This window comes from Populus trichocarpa, chromosome 1 (assembly GCF_000002775.5).
Source record: "Populus trichocarpa isolate Nisqually-1 chromosome 1, P.trichocarpa_v4.1, whole genome shotgun sequence".
NCBI classification, from domain to species: Eukaryota; Viridiplantae; Streptophyta; class Magnoliopsida; order Malpighiales; family Salicaceae; genus Populus; species Populus trichocarpa.
Window position 1 is genome coordinate 38,027,504 of NC_037285.2, and position 17,983 is coordinate 38,045,486.

The 17,983-nt window shown below is 32.5% G+C and overlaps 2 protein-coding genes across 11 annotated transcripts; one reads left to right on the forward strand and one right to left on the reverse strand.

Annotated features, from left to right (window-relative positions):
• Positions 1–296: 296 nt before the first annotated feature.
• LOC7485086 (transcription termination factor MTERF9, chloroplastic) lies at positions 297–4,445 on the forward strand. 9 transcript variants are annotated; one of them, XR_008057823.1, is made up of 8 exons: positions 298–669; positions 1,365–1,446; positions 1,526–1,653; positions 1,731–2,423; positions 2,866–3,179; positions 3,373–3,520; positions 3,987–4,045; positions 4,130–4,445. XR_008057823.1 is itself a non-coding variant. In XM_024593714.2 (7 exons), exons 1-6 carry the CDS (start codon positions 406–408, stop codon positions 4,011–4,013), a joined length of 1,266 nt encoding a protein of 421 aa, XP_024449482.2. In that variant the 5' UTR covers positions 297–405; the 3' UTR covers positions 4,014–4,045; positions 4,130–4,445. The 9 variants fall into 9 exon arrangements, 4 of the variants coding, with proteins under 4 accessions (XP_024449482.2, XP_006369993.3, XP_024449480.2 ...); XR_008057826.1 differs by having other exon boundaries at positions 299–669; positions 2,866–3,307; XM_024593714.2 differs by lacking the exon at positions 3,373–3,520 and having other exon boundaries at positions 297–669; positions 2,866–2,937.
• A 6,166-nt stretch (positions 4,446–10,611) lies between these two features.
• On the reverse strand, positions 10,612–15,576 carry LOC7487531 (uncharacterized). 2 transcript variants are annotated; one of them, XM_052450000.1, is made up of 10 exons: positions 15,349–15,576; positions 14,793–14,875; positions 14,594–14,701; positions 14,443–14,488; positions 14,112–14,187; positions 12,857–13,223; positions 12,350–12,599; positions 11,943–12,182; positions 11,734–11,853; positions 10,612–11,326 (listed from the first exon to the last, which is right to left on the reverse strand). In XM_052450000.1, the coding sequence occupies exons 2-10, from the start codon at positions 14,862–14,864 to the stop codon at positions 10,881–10,883; spliced, it is 1,725 nt and encodes a 574-aa protein (XP_052305960.1). In that variant the 5' UTR covers positions 14,865–14,875; positions 15,349–15,576; the 3' UTR covers positions 10,612–10,880. The 2 variants fall into 2 exon arrangements, with proteins under 2 accessions (XP_052305960.1, XP_002300359.3); XM_002300323.4 differs by having other exon boundaries at positions 14,793–14,873; positions 15,302–15,576.
• Between the last annotated feature and the right edge of the window lie 2,407 nt (positions 15,577–17,983).

The following is a 17,983-nucleotide window of genomic DNA, read 5'->3' on the forward strand; positions in this document are numbered from 1 at the left end:
GAGGTGAAACTATATATATTTTTTTATTATTTGAATTGTCTTTAAACCTATAAAATAATTAAGTCAAATTAAATCAATTCAAATAAGATTTATACACCGATTAGAATTAGATTTCAAATGACATTTCAAGAAAATGCAATTTTTTTTAAAAATAATTGTTTTCTAATATTTTTATATATTTTATTATATTAATATTAAAAATAATCTTTCTAAAAATATTATTTTAATATATAACATCCGCTGGCATATTTCGAGACCACCCGTTAATTTAGTTAACAAGTAAAAGAGGTTATATTATCAGAGGCGAGGTGGGGGTTTAAGGGCATATTCCCTCACAATCATATTCTATCTGAAAATTTATCATTCTCTGGCTATCAAAAACCTGAAAAGCGTAAGCATAAAGAGATGGCAGTTTGTTCTGTTTATCCATTAAACCCTAATCTCCTCTCTCACTCTCTTGCTCTTTCTCTTTCCCATCATTCTCATGCTTACTGGAGTGTAGAATCAGTGAGCAGAATAAGAAGAAATGGCAGAAAAGGCAGTATGACTGTTAGGGTTTTATCCACCCATTCAAATGCCAAGATTCTCAACCCTAAACGAAAATCACGCTACGGCCACACCTTCAGTCTCTATGATACTGATATCGGTCTCGATGATTGGTTGCTGGATGTGAGTTTCTGTTTTACCCTTCCTTCGCTACCCTTCAACTTTTATTTGCCATGTCTCTCTCTTTGCCTGGTTTTTTGTCTTCAAATGTTTTTTAAAACTAATTTAGACTCCCAAATTGTTGAATATTGGTGAAGCTTGTATTTATGTGTTCATTTTCTTCTTAAATTTTCCAATTTGAATTGTGTATTTATCTTGAAAGAAGAAATATGTTGGTGTAAGGAAAAGAAAAGGATTAATAAGCTTACCGAAAAAATATCAGCCATTAGATGGATATCTAGTGGATTTTATTAGTGAATGTCATAAATCTGATGGTTTTCTGTAAGTGAATTACCTGGCAAGATTAAATTGAAATTAATAATTTCTTGTTTTTTTACTTTACTATTTTATACTTGTCAGTATGTGATGTGAGTTCCTTTTCCTCTCAAGGGAAAAAATGTTAGAAAATTCCAAGCATACTTTCAAGGAAATCGTTCATAGATATAAAAGTAAATGCCAAAATCCTGACGACCGTCTATTTCACCTCATTTTGATTTCCTTCCACTTCCATCAATCCTTGACACACTGTAAGAAATTTTTTACCAAATGATGATGTGATATTATTTACAATTGGTTATGATTAAGAAAATATTATTGAATGGCTACTGCATAGATTAGTTGTTAGCTACTTTTAATCTCTCTGTTGAATGTGTATTCAGGATGAATTTGCAGAGCCTGTGGATTTTGAAGTCGATGGAAAGAAAAGAGTTAATTCACAGAAGAAAACAAGTACCAGAGAAGGTATGCTCTAATGTTCTGCCAAGGCTTTGAGAATTTTTCAAGGGATGATAATGCCTGAAGGAAAAAATTGTGCTTGCAGGTGGCCAGAGATTATTCAATTCGAGAACTAGCAAGAACACTCGGGAAAAGAGTATGGTTGGAAACTTCTATGGTACTAAAACTAGAACAAAAGAAGCGGATTCCTCTGACATTAATGGACAAGGAAAGGTATGGTTAGATTTTAGATTTTCATGTATACTGTACTAATGGTGCAAAAAAAGCTTAGATGTTCTCTGTGGTTGCAGCTAATGACAGGGAAATCTACTGAGGACAGATATCCAAAGCTATCTGAAGAAATAGATTTGGATGAAAAGTGGCTCCCCCTTTTGGATTACCTAAGCACGTTTGGGCTGAAGGAATCACACTTTATCCAAATCTATGAGAGGCACATGCCATCACTCCAAATAAATGTATGTTCTGCACGGGAGAGGTTGGAGTACCTGCAGAGTATTGGCGTCAAACACAGAGATATAAAAAGAATACTTTTGAGGCAACCGCAAATTCTAGAATATACAGTGGAGAGTAATTTGAAGTCTCATACTGCTTTCTTGATTGGTTTAGGTATTCCAAATTCCAGAATAGGGCAGATAATTGCTGCTGCTCCATCTCTATTTTCTTATAGTGTTGAGAATTCTCTAAAACCCACAGTTAGATATATGGTTGAGGAGGTTGGAATTGATGAAAAAAATATAGGAAAAGTTGTGCAGCTGAGCCCTCAAATCCTGGTTCAGCGGATTGATGTATCATGGAATACTCGCTATCTTTTTCTATCCAGGGAGCTGGGAGCATCCAGGGATAGCGTAGTAAAGATGGTAACAAAACATCCTCAGCTCCTTCATTACAGCATTGATGATGGATTTATCCCAAGGATCAATTTCCTGAGGAGTATCGGAATGCATAATGGTGACATCTTGAAAGTCTTGACCAGCCTTACACAGGTTAATTTACTTCCTTTTGTATCCTCATTAAAAAAAACTCTCTCTCTGCTTATGCTAGATATGCTTTGGCTGTTTGCTACAGAATATGGATTGGTTTCTTGATACGGCTATGTTTTTCTTTATATTTTTAGATTCCTTTTGTATCCTCATTAAAAATATTTTCTCTTCTTATGCTGGATACGCTTTGGTTGTTTGCTACAGAAAATGGATTGCTTTCTCTATATGGTTATGTTTATCTTCATATTTTTAGAGAACTCAATGCTGTCTTTGCTTTTACTATAAGTAGGTTTCACATGTCAAGGAGGGATGATGCAAAACAAATATAGAGATAAAAATGGTTTTCATCATATATTATTGTGCATTATAAAAGCTTGTTATTTGATTTTATGCATTTTCATGATTTCTAGTAAATGTTTAATGATTCTGCTGCTTGTCTTATCAGGTATTGTCTCTGTCACTGGAAGACAATCTAAAGCCAAAGTACAAGTATTTGATCAATGAACTTCGTAATGAGGTGCAATCCTTGACCAAATACCCTACGTACTTAAGCTTGTCTTTAGACCAGAGAATTCGCCCTCGCCATAGGTTCTTGGTTGCCTTAAAGAAAGCTCCGAAGGGGCCGTTTCCTCTTAGTTCATTTGTTCCAACTGATGAAAGCTTTTGTCAGCAGTGGGCTGGAACTAGTGTAGATAAATATTTGGCTTTTCGGCAACAATTGCTACTAAAAGAGTTCGCTAAGAAATATGAAAAACGAGGGTAATTTTTTGTCGTCAAGCTTCTTCAATGTTGTTTCTAACACAAGTAAAGGAGTGAGGTCTGTCTATGAATTAAAGCAACCTGCAAGATTGGTTTCTGAAGGCTAGTGAGGACATTTTGGGGTGAAGGTCTGTCATTCAAACTACTTTTAGACCCTAATAAGCAAGTCACTGATGGCTGCTATATTTTGTAGGTTTGGTTTGATGGCATTGTAATTTGACCAATATCAGATTCAGAGCACCCTTTTTGATGTTAGAGCTCTAGAAGGCACGTGAGGGTACGATCAGACCTGCTAGTAATTGTGAAGGAAAAAGAGATCAAGGAGATGTCTATGAAGTTAGGTCAGTAATTAGTCTGCAAATAGGAAATTAAATATTTTTTTTTCCCCTTTTTTCAGAACGAGGAAAGTTATCAAAGCACTTTTTTTTTTTTTTTAATAACTGGACATGGAATACATGTTGCATCTGGCATGCACCATGAGGGTATTTTGTGGAAAACAAATTGTTGCTATATGCAGGGGTGTTTAGTCCATCATTTGACAGTCATCCTGCATGAGATTCCTCACTGTAAAAACTGCATATTTATAGCTAGGATAAAATTGGGATGATTATTCTAATTATAACAACTCTCATGGGTGATCATTTCAGTCTACATTACATTAGTTATAAAATATTCTTACGCCATTAAGTGACATCCTTCTGAATGTATTTATTGAGGATAAAAGTTTATTTTTTGATAAGCTTTTTGATAAGCTAGTTAACTTAATTTTCTTATGTTGTTCCAATTATTGTTGCTTTGTTCTTTCAGTGTGCCGTGATGATACATTGTGTCTGAATCTTATGACTCCAGAAAATAGTATTTGCAAGGTAGGTGTCTTGAGATCTTTTGTTTGTATTCGCGTGTTGCCAATTATGATCTCATTTTCTCCAAGGATTTCCTGGTCAATGCAGGTCTATGCTAATGTCAGACATCAAGAGGGGAAATTTTGAATGGGGCGTGTACTCACCGGAATTTTTTGTTATTCTTATACCTTTTGTTATTCTTTGTTTTTTTCCCATCCCATGGACATATCAGGCCTACACGCCTACACCTAGGATAAACTACTCTAGAGTTGCCTGTGCAGCTTCAGAATCATTACTGAGAGTAGCTGCTGCTTGTAACATATAAAAAAATAGAGATAAAAAGACTATAATTGATTTGCTCAATGATTTGGATTTGACATTTTATGCATCTATTTGTAGCAAGTGCATGTTTGAAGTTGCTTCACATCATGTTTTTATCATGCTGTGTTACTGCCGAAATTTACCTTAGTTTAAGCTTGTTTCATTTCTGATTATGCTCCCTTGACTGAGATGGAGAACAGGATGTTGTGGGGACACGTGTATGGACCTACGCGACCTTGACGATGAAGGGACAGACCAACCTGTCATGTTCAGGTTCATGGTATTGGACTTTATCTGAGTCTATTATTAGGTTTAGCTTATTATTTTATTGGAAATTTTATTTAGTGCATTTTAATCCTGGTCAGACAATATCACCTGTGACAAACCCAAACAGAAAATCAATATGTCCAAAAATATAAAAACACCACCCACAACGTTAATTCCAAGCCTCTCTATCGTTTTTTGTTTTCAATACAGATTAAAAACCTCAGAAGAAATTTTATGGCATTTAGAGAGTAACTAATAATATTTATAGAAATCTTGAGTAAAGATATTTTTATTATATTTTGAGAGTTATTTTTTATGAGTCATTGATTTTATTTTCTTTTACTTGTGTCTGTTTTTTTTAAAAAAAAAAGTTAATTTCAACGAGTAACTAATAAAATACCATTATTTAGTTACTGGCCGTGCATCATAAAAAAAAATCCGTTTTTAAATCCATTTGTTAAAGCTTTCTTAAATCCCTCTATTTCCCCCCCCCCCCTAATTTCTATTATAATTTTAGTATTAACATTACATATTCAATATCATCAAGTAACCCAATACAACCACATCTCTACACATTCAAATCAATGTCAAGATCTGCAACAAATCCAATAGCCCCTCCCCTTTACCTCACCCCACTGCCTATACCCTAAAAAAAAAAAAAACTATCATACATATAGAGAATTCAAATCAGAAGGAGACAGTTTACCCTTGGACTTATACTCTTGACCCGTGCTTTCTGCCTCGATATCTTCATCAGATTGAAATTCCCTTCATAGCTCTTCCTTCTTCCACTCATGGGGCAACATTCAAAGACAAAGGAATACAAACCCAACCACAATCCCAGCAAAGCTGCACCAATATACTAGCAAATCAGCCTGTCAAACAGAGAACCATCAGCTCCTCCACACAATCCTTCACGCCAACAATCATAGAGAAGAGAAGAGAAGATAACCAAGTGTGGGAGAGGCAAGGTAGCAACACCTTGGCTCTCTCTTTTTTTTCCTGCATAATCTGTTAAAGTCAAAATGACAACACTACTTCTTTTTGTTAGGATTTTATTTTATGTCTAGCACTAGTAAACTTCATATATCTTAATCCTTAGTTTTTCTTTTGTTAAAAAAAAGCACAAGAATCTTCCACATTAAAGTGACATGTATTTACATAATGGTCGTCTAGTGTCCACCTCGAGTCTACATTTACCATGAATCTAAAATTTAATGATACGCTTAGAGACATTTAAAAGTAACTACAACTCATGTGAGTTGTAATAACTGACATGATACCCTGCTAATTACTTTCTAGATGTTTGCGTGTAAAATTAATTATGTCTCAACTCATTTTGAATCTTGATCGATCGTGACCTGCATGGTTTTATTAACCATCACAATGATATTTTCACAAGTCAAGTCATGTTTGTCTAGATAGCCCTCATATTAGTATTAGACAAGTTTAATAGCCAATAATAGGATGCCCTCTTAGAAGCAAGACTACTAGTGCTTAATGGAACTTGGCACCTAACCATGCCATTCAGCTCATAAAAAGGAAAAAAGTGTAGGGTTATGTCGGAGATATAATTATAATAATATCAGGTGCTTATATACATTACAACATACTCTAAACCGTGTGGGGGAATTATTGTTTCTCCACACACAAAACACTATGGATTACAACAGTAATTCATAGTGATTTTTCTCCTTTTTTTTTCTTTTTTTTTTCAAAATTATTTTTTTTTCAACTTTCCTATTTTTTCTTTTTTTTTTCATTTATTTTTTTTTCCAAATTTATTTTTTGTTGATTTTACCTTTTAAATATTGACCTGGTTAAAATTTTTGGTTTGTAATTTTTTTCTTTAAAATACTGTGGATTGCTGCGATGTTTTTCCACATAGTTTTTTTATTTTATTTCTTTATTTTTTAAAATTATATTTGTCGATTTTTTTTAATATTGAGCTGGTTGAAAATTTGGTTTAGTAATTTTTTTTCTTTAAAACATTGTTGATTGCTACAGTGTTTCTCCGTATGTTTTTTTTCTCCGAAATTATCTTTTTTTATTTTATTTTTTAATATTGAGCTGGTTAAAAATTACAGTTACAATATATGAGGAAAACACTGTAACTTTTTTTTGAAAATTACTGTTGATTGCTACAGTGTTTTTTCCCACATGGTTTTTTTCTGTTTTTTTTAATGATTTTTCCTAAAATTATCTTTGTCAATTTTATTTTTTAAATATTAAGCTGGTTAAGAATTGCAATTACAAGTAAATACAAGTTTTTCCTCACAAAACACTATGGATTGATACAGTTTTTCCTCACATGGTTTTTTTCCAGTTTCTTTTGTGTTTTCTTTTTTTGTGATATTTTTTTCCAAAAGTATCTTCGTCGATTTTATTTTTTTAATATTGAGTTGGTTAGAATTTAACTTTGTAATAAAGCTTAATCATGTAGGGAAAATATTGTAGCTTTGCTCATAAAACATTGTGGATTGCTACAGTGTCTCTCCGCATGGTTTTTTTTAAATTATCTTTTTAAATTATATTTTTTTAATATTGAGTTGTTTGTGAATTACAATTACAAGTCATTACAAATAAGGTTAAATCATGTAGGGAAGCACTGTAGCTTTCATCACAAAACATTGTGAATTGCTACAGTGTTTCCAACATGATTTGTTTTCCTTTTTTTGTGTTTGTTTTGTTATTTTTTTTTCTAAAATTACCTTCTGTCGATTTTTTTTTTAATATTGAGTTGATTAAGAATTTAGCTTTGTAATTGTTTTAACACTGTGAATTGTTGCAGTGTTTTCCTATGTGATTTTTTTATGATTTTTTCCAAAATTATCTTTGTCGATTTTTTTTTAATATTGGTTAAGAATTATAATTACAATAAAACTAAATCATATGAGGAAAGCGTTGTAGTTTTTCTCACAAAACACTATTTTTTATTTTATTTTATTGGGAAAAGCGCTATAGTTTTCATCACAAAACATTGTCAATTGCTACAACGTTTTTTCTCATGGGTTTTTTTTCCTTCCAAAATTATCTTTGTTGGTTTTTTTTTTAATATTAAGTTGGTAGAGAATTTAGCTTTGTAATTTTAATTTTTTTATTAACTGAAAATCTAAATCATGTGGCAAAAGCATTGTATCTTTCCTCACAAAACACTGTAAATTGCTACAAATCATTTTGTTCAGTCTCTAAGTTTTTTATCACCAACACAACTTTTTTTTTCGTCATGAAATATTTGCTCCATCATACCTTTAATTTCTATTACTTATCTAGCGCCGGTTCACAATTATAACACTATCAAGTGTATTTGTTTTATAAGCCCGCAGCAACGCACGGACATGTCATCTCGTAATAACATTAAAAGAGGTGGGAAAGTAATATATTATATGGGGACATTATAGTTTTCTTCCAGTGTAATTCTTTATTGTTGTGGAAAATTAGACGATGAAACAAACATCTTGTGACTTATTTAACATAGACTGTTCTAATAAGACAAATCAAACAAAATGTTGGTGTCTACTATTTTGATCTCTAATAAAGGTATATTGTCAACGATGTATTTTTAATAGTAATGCTATTAAGTAAAGGAAGTAAAAGGTATAGGGAAAGAACATAAAATGAAATGTAAAGGAATGCTTGTAAATAAAATAACAAAGTAAAATAATAATGAAAGTTTAATTACAAGGAAGTTGTAAATAAATTGCATATATGACATTAGTCATCTTTTTCAGTAACTAAATGATCTATTTATAGTGCAATAATATTAGAGTTTTATATAAATACCTAAATCAAATATTATATAGAATTTTCATATCAAATAAGAAAATTACATGATGAATCCTAATATAAACTAAATTCTAACTTGTTGTGCATCCCTTTTATGGTAATTACATGAATCCTAACTTATTATGTAAATATCAATTTGTTCCATTAAAGACTCATACTCTAAATAGGTTTGGATATTTTGGTTACTTAGGAAACTCCTGTTGTTGTTGTCAATTGATTCATATCTTTTCTATTTAATCTGAACTCTTTCTAAACCTAGTTGATATTATTGTTATTTATTGATTTTAGCCTTTCTTTCTCTATTTGGTCCTAAACAACTAGTATTTTTACATAGTCGACATATAAGTTTTTATTTTTAAAATAAAAAATATGAAAAAAATAAAAAAAAAATGATTACATATTTTGCAACATTTTTCAGGAAAACTTTATAAAGCAAAGGAAGTAATTAGTGACATTTAATTAGTTACTTCCTGGACTCATTTTGAAGAAATAGATGAATATTAGAAAATGAGAGAAAATAAAATTCATAACCTACAAAAAATAATAAGAATATTTCCATTTAAGATTTATCTCTTCTACTTGTATTCGTATGTTTAATAAGCTGTCACTAGTTACTCCCTGAGCACCATAAAATTCCACATTTTTCTACTTCCATGGACAATTCCTCTATTAGCGAAGGGAAAGAAAGCCTCATTCCTATATAACATTAAAAGAATTGATGATAGAATGTTAGGTCTTGCACCTGGATATTAAGCATCGTGAATTCGCACAACGCTATATTTTTTTTTATCATCAAACTTTTTTTTCTCTTTAATCACTTCATTTTATGATCAAGTTAATGTCCAATTGCTTATAATTAATTATAGAAAGTCATAATTATAAGACAATAGACTAAAGAGTATAACACAATAAAAAAACATGACCAATTTAAAATTAAACAAATGAATAATTTATTTGTGTTAAAAAGATTGCTTGGCTTGTGACAAATTGCAGGCCAACTAACTAGTATATACTAAAAGATCTAGGGGTTTTCAGATGCTTCACTATTAATATGAAAAATGAAGCACCTCAAGTTTTTTTTTCTCTTGGAATTGAGTCCTTTTATAGTTTAATTAGATAAAATTAGGCTTGGAATTATGGAAAATTATCAAATTAAAAGATAGAAAATTAAAAATTAAAACACAAAGAAAATACACGACTCACTCGAAATCATCAATAATTTTCATTTAGGTCCAAAAATTTATTTTGTTCATTTTTCAATTCCTAGATTTGAGAGAAGAAAGAACAAGTAGCCAAAATCCAAAAAAAGAGAAAAAGGTTTGTTGTCAAGATTTTAGAACCAAAATGACCAAGTTTTGTGTCAAAGAACCAAGGGAAGTTCAAAGGTCCTGGTTTTTCCTTTAAAATTGACAGGAAGGTTTGATCAGGTTTGGTTTTGATTTTTAAGATTTGATTGATTTTTTTTAAGTGATTTTGGGATATTTTGGGGTTTATGATGATTTATATTGATTTTTTGTTTTTTTTAGAAGGGGGGGAGGGAGCAAGGTTGTCAATTCTGTTCCGTTTCGTCCGAAATGACCGAAACATTTCATACCAATTCAAAAAACAGAACAAAACGGAACAATCTGTCTCTAGTTTAATTAAAAAAAAAAGCCGGAATAAAAAAAATAGAAGAAAGAAACCCAGGCATGAGCTTGGGCTTCAAGGCCTAAACGTTCTTCGACTTCTTAATTCAAGTCATGCTCATGCGCATAATCTACTTTTTTTAATTAATAAATTTAAGATATATTAAATCCTTAAATTAATTAAGAATATATTTTAGATGTTAACATTCAATTTTTATTTTACTTTTTATAATATTAGAAATTCATTTTACAACCCATAATTATATTTTATCCGATTGTTTCTCTAATATTCTATATTTTATTATCATATAATTAAATTATTTCCTAATATTAGAATGGCTCAAGTTGTTAGTCTAGTAAGTTAGCTAGAATTAACCCTATCAAGAAAAAATCTCATCTCAATTTAAAAAAAAAAATTACTTTTCAAGACTTATAAATAAAAACTACATTAATAACACATTATTTCTTTTATGTTTAGAAAAAAATGTGTATAACCAGCAGAGAAACACAGACCCATTACCCTAGTAATAATACAAAACATCTAAACATAAAACGAAAAATTAGAAACCCAGGAAACACAACAGTAAAATATAAACATGAAACGCATCCAGAGGCAGATGGAATCTGTCTCCGAGGAGATAGTTTTCTTCAATCTAGATATTCTGGTTTTCTTAACTTAGAACTTGCATCAATTATCTCAAGATAATGGAAACACGTATATGATTGTTTTCTGCATCTGTAGTCACTCATCTCTTCCAGACAAAAACTGATAAAAATATCACTTTACAATGGGGAGGGGGGAACAAGAAGAGGGTAATGAAGAAACAAACACGTTCTGGTTACACTCTTAAGAAAACAACCTAATCCGAGTCAGATAATTGAGCACGGTCATCGAGTGTTGTGACCATTTTAGATAGGGTCTCTTCCATGTCTTCTAATTCATCCTTCCCAAACCCCCAGCTTCTAACTAACTCGGTCCCAGGGGCTCCTTGCTGAATTCCAAGTCTGCGGAGATTTGCCAACCTACTCTCCAAAAATGGCAAGACAGCTGTGCTTGAGCGCAGTCTAGCTGCCATGGGGATGGAGTGGACATCAAGTGATCCCCTTGATGAACAACCTGGAACCGGGCTGCTCAAGAGCTCACCGTGTTGGCCAACAAGGTTACAAAAGATTTTAGGAAATGGCAATGGTATTGGAAGTGGGCAACTGGAGACTGATAAATGACAGAATTTTGGTCTTGATGAGGAATTTTCATAAGCAGCATTAACTGAATCCGTTACTTCAGAAATGAAAGCATGGTGACCTCCTGCAGAACAAACACAGTGAAGTAAGAGCATATATACAGATACAGGATCCTTGTTAAGAAGCAGATAGGAAAGAGAACCAAAATTAATAAAAACACTTTTCCATGAAGATTGCAAGAGAAACTATTACAAGAAAGAACAGGAAAGCTATGATTTTCTCTAGCCTCTATTTTCTCAATGGATGTTCACAAATGCATAGAAAAACTACTACTATCAACTCTTTAACAATTAGAAGTTACACTTCGACTTTATGATGTCCATGAAGTAGAAGTTAACAATGCAGATATGAAGCCCAAAGATTGCAAAAGGAAAATTTTGTAAGACCTGACATAAGGTTGGAAACAAAGCCATTTAAGTAACAAATTAAGACAATATTAGTTTTGATGCATGTTCAGATTACAAATAGTACCGGATCGAAGAGCTCCATGCACAGTCATAAACTCCACTGCTTGCATATCCTCCACGTCTTCTGCAATCTCTGGTGTTAATGGCTGCAAATTCCTCAGTAAAGAGTGCTCAACATGTTTCCCTGGATTTTATAATCTTCAACAATTAACCAAACTCATTGACAGAAATAAGGACATGAGATGAAAAAAAAAAAAAAAACTTGAAAAATACCAGAAATAGGAGGTGCTGGCATTGCAACATCGAGAATAGTCACCATATTTTGCCTAGCTTGCCCTGCTAACATTTGTATAACTCCATTAACATCCACAGCGCCAGAAAAATTATGCGAATTTGCAGGTCCAAGTGGCTCAATTCGGAAAGGGACACTAATAGAGTGGAGAGCAGTGGCATACACTGCACTGCTGTGGTAAGGCATCTCATCTTTAATGCAAAGGTGCATGGAAGCTTTACCTTCAACATCAAGAGTAGATTACCCAAAAAACAGAAAAACAGAAGTAAATAACTCAAAAAGATAATTCTTCAGATTCAAGATATAAAACAAAGCATCAAAAAGAAACCAAAACAGAGCATCACATATAGATAATGTCAAGAGAATATGTAAATACAATTATGCTTACTTGTACTTAGCAAGGGTAAACCAACTGGCACAATCAATTTACAGAAGGATGACAGTCTTGAAAAAGAAAGTGCATCGTGAATGCTCCTGGAAAGTCTTTGTTTTTGGCTAGTCAGGTTCATGTGAGAACCAGGACCCCTCACAGTATAAAGTAAAACTGGTGTATTTGTATATTCATCTGCAATACTCTCCAAAAAGTCTGCAGCTATAGCAGAGAAACCTCCTGAGTCATCAACAATGAATTGAAATCCCTGTTAAGATAAACAAAGATTTAGCATCAAGGCACAGTGACATAAATCAAATCAAAACTCGTATGGCAGTGTTAATGTTTAAGCGGAGGCTTTGGAAGACTCAGCAAGCATCCCAAACTTCTCGAGAGCCAGGACAATAAACTACGTTAAAATCATTTTTTTTTCAAAAATAATGTAAGAAAAACAAAGAATACTTTTAAGTTCAGATGGAATTGAAGAACATAATACAGATCAAAACTCCTTGCAAGGAAATTTACCTGAATGTGGTCGCACTCTTCTATGAAAAACCGAAGCCTCTCACTTATTTCTTCTCCTCGTAGACCCCCAGAAAAAATATCCCTTCCAATTCCATAATTGTCAAATTCCACATTATTCATCCATAATCCATTTAACTCGTATAAACTTTGGGGATGGTAGTGTACTTTTGAGAAATCTGTCCAATACTGGACATCACTTTCTAAACAATCAACTATGTCCTGATTTTGTATTTCTCTTGGATTATCATTCTTCCCATTGCTTATACCTTTTGAGAGCCTCAAGTTCTCCAGCTCTTCCTCGTACAAACTTTGCAAGAACAAATTCTTCTTTAAAGGCTCAGATGCATGAGTTGAAACATTACTAGTCCTGCATGATATCCTTAGATAAACAAATGTTCTAAAACTCTCACAGTAGAAATCACAGGCAATAAATGGCTTGGCAATTCACGTAGTTTTTCCAAAATTTAAAAGTTTTCCGACAACAACTAACTAAAATTTTAGCCCCTCTTCTGACAAGTGTTAAGAACCATAAACTTAAGGAGGGGGGGGGGGAATAAAGAAGGAGAAAGAAAGAAGGAGAAACCCTAAAGGTGATGCAACTTCAATTATAAAAAACAGCAAAGGAGCATCTGAACTAGCTTCAATACATTTCTTAAAAGTACTTAATCCATCGTTTCAAACTAGCTCCTAATTGAGGGACAGTAGATCTATATTCTACTTGAAAGGATCTTTATGATGAAATAATCATTTTGAATCTTAATCTTCAACAAACCTGATGATAAGACAAAGAATGCATTTCTCATTCCAGTAGGACTGAGAGTAAACGGTGCATAAAATATAAGCATGTTAATACCAATCAGAATTTTGAAGTTCACTTCACTTGCATTTGAGTGATGGTCACTGCACAAAGAGATCATAATGGAAATAAAGTTATGCAATCTCATTTGATTACCAACTCAACTTGTTAACAAACAATTCACAGTACAGAACGAACAGTGGTTAATAAAAATTCCCATGACAGACATCCTAGTTGAACATAATGCAAATTTGATAACGTCACTTTTATTATAAAGTTTTAGACTGAAGCCGTAGGTGCCACTTCTAAAGAAAATAAACAAGACAGAATCACCAACAAAGCCATCTAGCCAAAACATAAACATATTATTATTAAAAATTTAGTCTTTAATTAGAGACGCAGAATTATAAGACAACGCATTTTATTCTTAATTTGTAAATCAAACATTACAAGTCTCACCATGTGCAGACATTTGAAGGTGCTGATGAGCTCTCGTTATACAACGTACCACGTGAACTCATAGATCCAAGAGACCCTGCAATGTCAAAGAATCCAGCTAAATAAATTTTGCTCAATACCAATTAATCAGACCTGATGACAGAAGCTTCTTTGTTAATTAGAGTCACAATAAACAAACACTTACCCAAACACGCAAAGGATATATATACTTCAGATCCTAACTGTATAAACTATCTACACTAAAGAACTCTGCACTGCACTAGTGAAATGTCGGTAAGGAAAATTTACTACCACTACTACTTGTTAATTTTGAACAAAAATTAAGAAGTACCTTGGTAGTCTATTGAAAGTAAGCGAGGAGTATAAGTCTGAACACCCTGCACATTTTTACGCAATAATACCATTACCAATATATTTCTATAACCAATTTAAATGGCACAAATTTGCAAAAAATAGAAGAAATTATATGGAAAAAAAATTACTTGGTTTGTTTCGCCAGTGCGGTAGAGAGTGTCCATATTGAGGTACTGACTTTGGTTTTTGAAAACTGGATCACTGTCAGGATCCCCAGCTAATCCAAGCAACTCATCCTTTTTAACATAAAAAAAACGATTAAGCATCGTAAACTAAAAAATAAACTTTAGTTGAAGGAAAAGAAGAAGAAGAAGGAAGGTAGATTACCTGGAAGTTCCAGAAATGAGAGCCTACAAAATTTGCAAAACCTCCAACTTGAACCGTCACTAATTCCCTCATTGCTATCTCCTGTCAATCAGTTAACTAATGTAATTAAAGAAAGGAGTAGTTTGGTGTGCTCCGAAAATAGATGACGAGGGAGAGGGTTTTAGCAAGTGTGGAAGCTTTTATGGTTCGCGGGTGGTGTAGGCATGAAAAAGAAGGAAATTGATAGTGTGGTTCAAAAGTTCTGCATCGGGCTCTCGTAGCCTAGAGCATGCATATTCGCAAGAAACACAAAATCACACCGAAACATGCATATTCGCAACAAAACAAAACCACACCGATACGTCTTGGATAAACCATTCAAACAATATCATCCTTATTTCACCTCAAATATTCTCCGGAGGCATCATACCTCCGGTCTTTAACCCCAACACTTCAATTATGAATACAAACATATATATATATATATAATATGCGAAATAAGCTGTAAAATGCGCATGGGGAAGAAATACCCTTCGGGATACGCTGGAACCAGGGTGGGCAGTGTGGTACACGGGCGGCGGGTTGGAGGCGCGTGTGGACTATGTTGAGTATTTCCGGGTTGTGTATGGTTGTGGAGGCTGCTGAGTTACTGGACAGTTGCTCGTTGCTGCTGTTGGGTCTTGGTGTGGTGAAGGACTGGCTTTCTCGGCGTGTTGGCGCTGTGGCAAGGGGTTGTGCTGGAGAGGGGGGGAGAGAGCAGCTGTTTTGGGCAGTGGTTTGTTGGAGACGCTGTGGTGATGGTGTGTTGGTCTGCTGGGCCCATGAGGATGATAACTATTGGATTGGTCTTTGGCCCATTTAATTTGGTTAGTAGGCCGTCACCCTTACTCAATAAGCTTTGATTGTTGACCCATCTTAAATTATTATATTACATCTAAACAAAATTGGATGACATCTAATTATAAATTCGAACGCATAAATTATTTCCTTATATTTCCTTTTTAATTATTTATTTCTTACTATTATTTGGAATATCTTACTAGACCACGTGGCACGCGTGTGGCTCATGCATTGACCAATCAAGCCTTCTGAAATGACGCACGTGTGTAACAACTATATAAACAAAAGGAGAGGAAATAATATTTTTTTATTAACTGAGTTCGTAAAATTCTTGCGCTTAGTATGTAGATTGAAATCAACTATATAAACAAAAATGTTATTTTTTTTTTAAATATTGAGGGAAAGTGTTACCATGCTCAAAACATAGAATGTTTGAGGTAATTTTTTCCTGTAATTTAATATAAATAAAATATTTATATTAAAATATTTTTAATATGCTACTGTCCTTATTTATCATTTTATAGAATTTAACCAATTACTATTTAGCTATTCTAAATATTTACAATCACAACACAATAACTATAACTAGTTACCAACACGACTTTTACCCTGCAAAACAATACTAAAAGACCTACCGTAGTGTAGCACAACTCTAAACAATATAGTGCTGCATAACACAATAAAAACAACATAATATAGTAGCTCTAAGTTTACTCCCTACACGTCACTAGTTTGAGTTATATAAATTTTAAGGTAACTAAAGCTTACATGGTTGTTAATATCAGAACTCGTGAGATTAGTCGAGGTATACGCAAGCTGGTTGGACACCCACATTAATAATAATAATAATAATAAAAACAACTCAACATAGTAAATACCAACAGACCCCAATCTAGTGAGTTCTCTCATGGAAGGTAGGGTAATTAGTATTAAATATAGATTTCTTATTTAAAAAGATATTTTAGAGAGTACAAAATAAATTGAATTTTTTTGGAAAAAAAATTCAAAAGATGAAATTATTTGTTAGTTAAAATTTCGATAAAGTCATTTTCCTTTTAAAAATGAACGTATCAATAACTTTTCTTCTTAAAAAATATATGCTAGGAAATCGATTCAGAGACTTATTATTTCTTTTTCAAAATAGATTTCTTAAGGCTTTTGTACGATCACATAGAGCTTCAATGTCTAGTTTTACTTATTCATTATAGCATTTGTAGATACTGGAGATGGCGGTGTAAGAGGAGTTCATCAATGTGTACTAATGGGTCATTATCATGAATTGCAGATCAAATTCTTTGTCAAAATAATTTTTGTATTTTAACAAAATCAAACTGCCCTCGTGTATATATATATATGCCCATAGATGGTTAGCTTAGCTTCTTTTTTTTTAGTTTAAGGATGTCCGGGTCAGCTTGCGCGCATCTCGACTAATCCTACGGGTCCTGAAGTTAACGACCATGTAAACCTCCAGTGGTCATCATATGAGCAACCACAGGGTTCAAACCTGAGACCACAGAGAAAGCAAACCTCCTGATCCCAAATTTTTACCACTAGACTACCACTTAGATGGTTATCATCCTGAGCTTTCTAAGATCCTTCGAAAGTGGATGGCTGTTGGGAGCTTATCTTGCTCGATGATGATGATTTATACGGGGGAGAATGAGACTTTTAAGGATTTTTTTTTCTAGCTTTAAATTATTATTTTTGAATTTTTTTATCATTTTGATGTATTAATATTAAAATAAATTTTTAAAAATTAAAAATTTTAATATATTTTCAAAGAAAAATAATTCTAATAAACGGAAGTGGTCTACCTAGCTATAATAGACTAAAAAGCAGGCTATTCCTAAAAAAATGAGCCCACTTATCCAATAATGAGTTCAAAACCGGAAATACGGGTCGGTTTGATTTATTATGGAAAAGGATCCAACAAGACAAGACAGAAATAAGGAGAATTATTGAAACAGAGGAGATTTTTTAAAAGTAACTTTAAATAATATTTATTCTCTACAAATCAAAATATCTTATTTACTATTATCATTTGAATCTCAATAATTATTAATAAAAATGATTCGTCATATTCAAATTAATAATTATGATAATTATCCATGAAAATAATTAACTGTCATCAAATTAAATATTATAATCAATTTAAATTTCAATAGGATTCTTTATATTAATTAATAATTATAAAAAACATTAGAATAAAATATTATAATCAGTTGTTTTGATAACTAATTTTTTTTTTTAAAAAAACCAATTATAGAGAATTGATTAAAAATATATATATTATTGAAAACAGACTATTTTTTTAATTATTTTTTATGGTCGAGTCTTTTTTTTTTTTTTTGGACATGTATTATTTCTTTTAT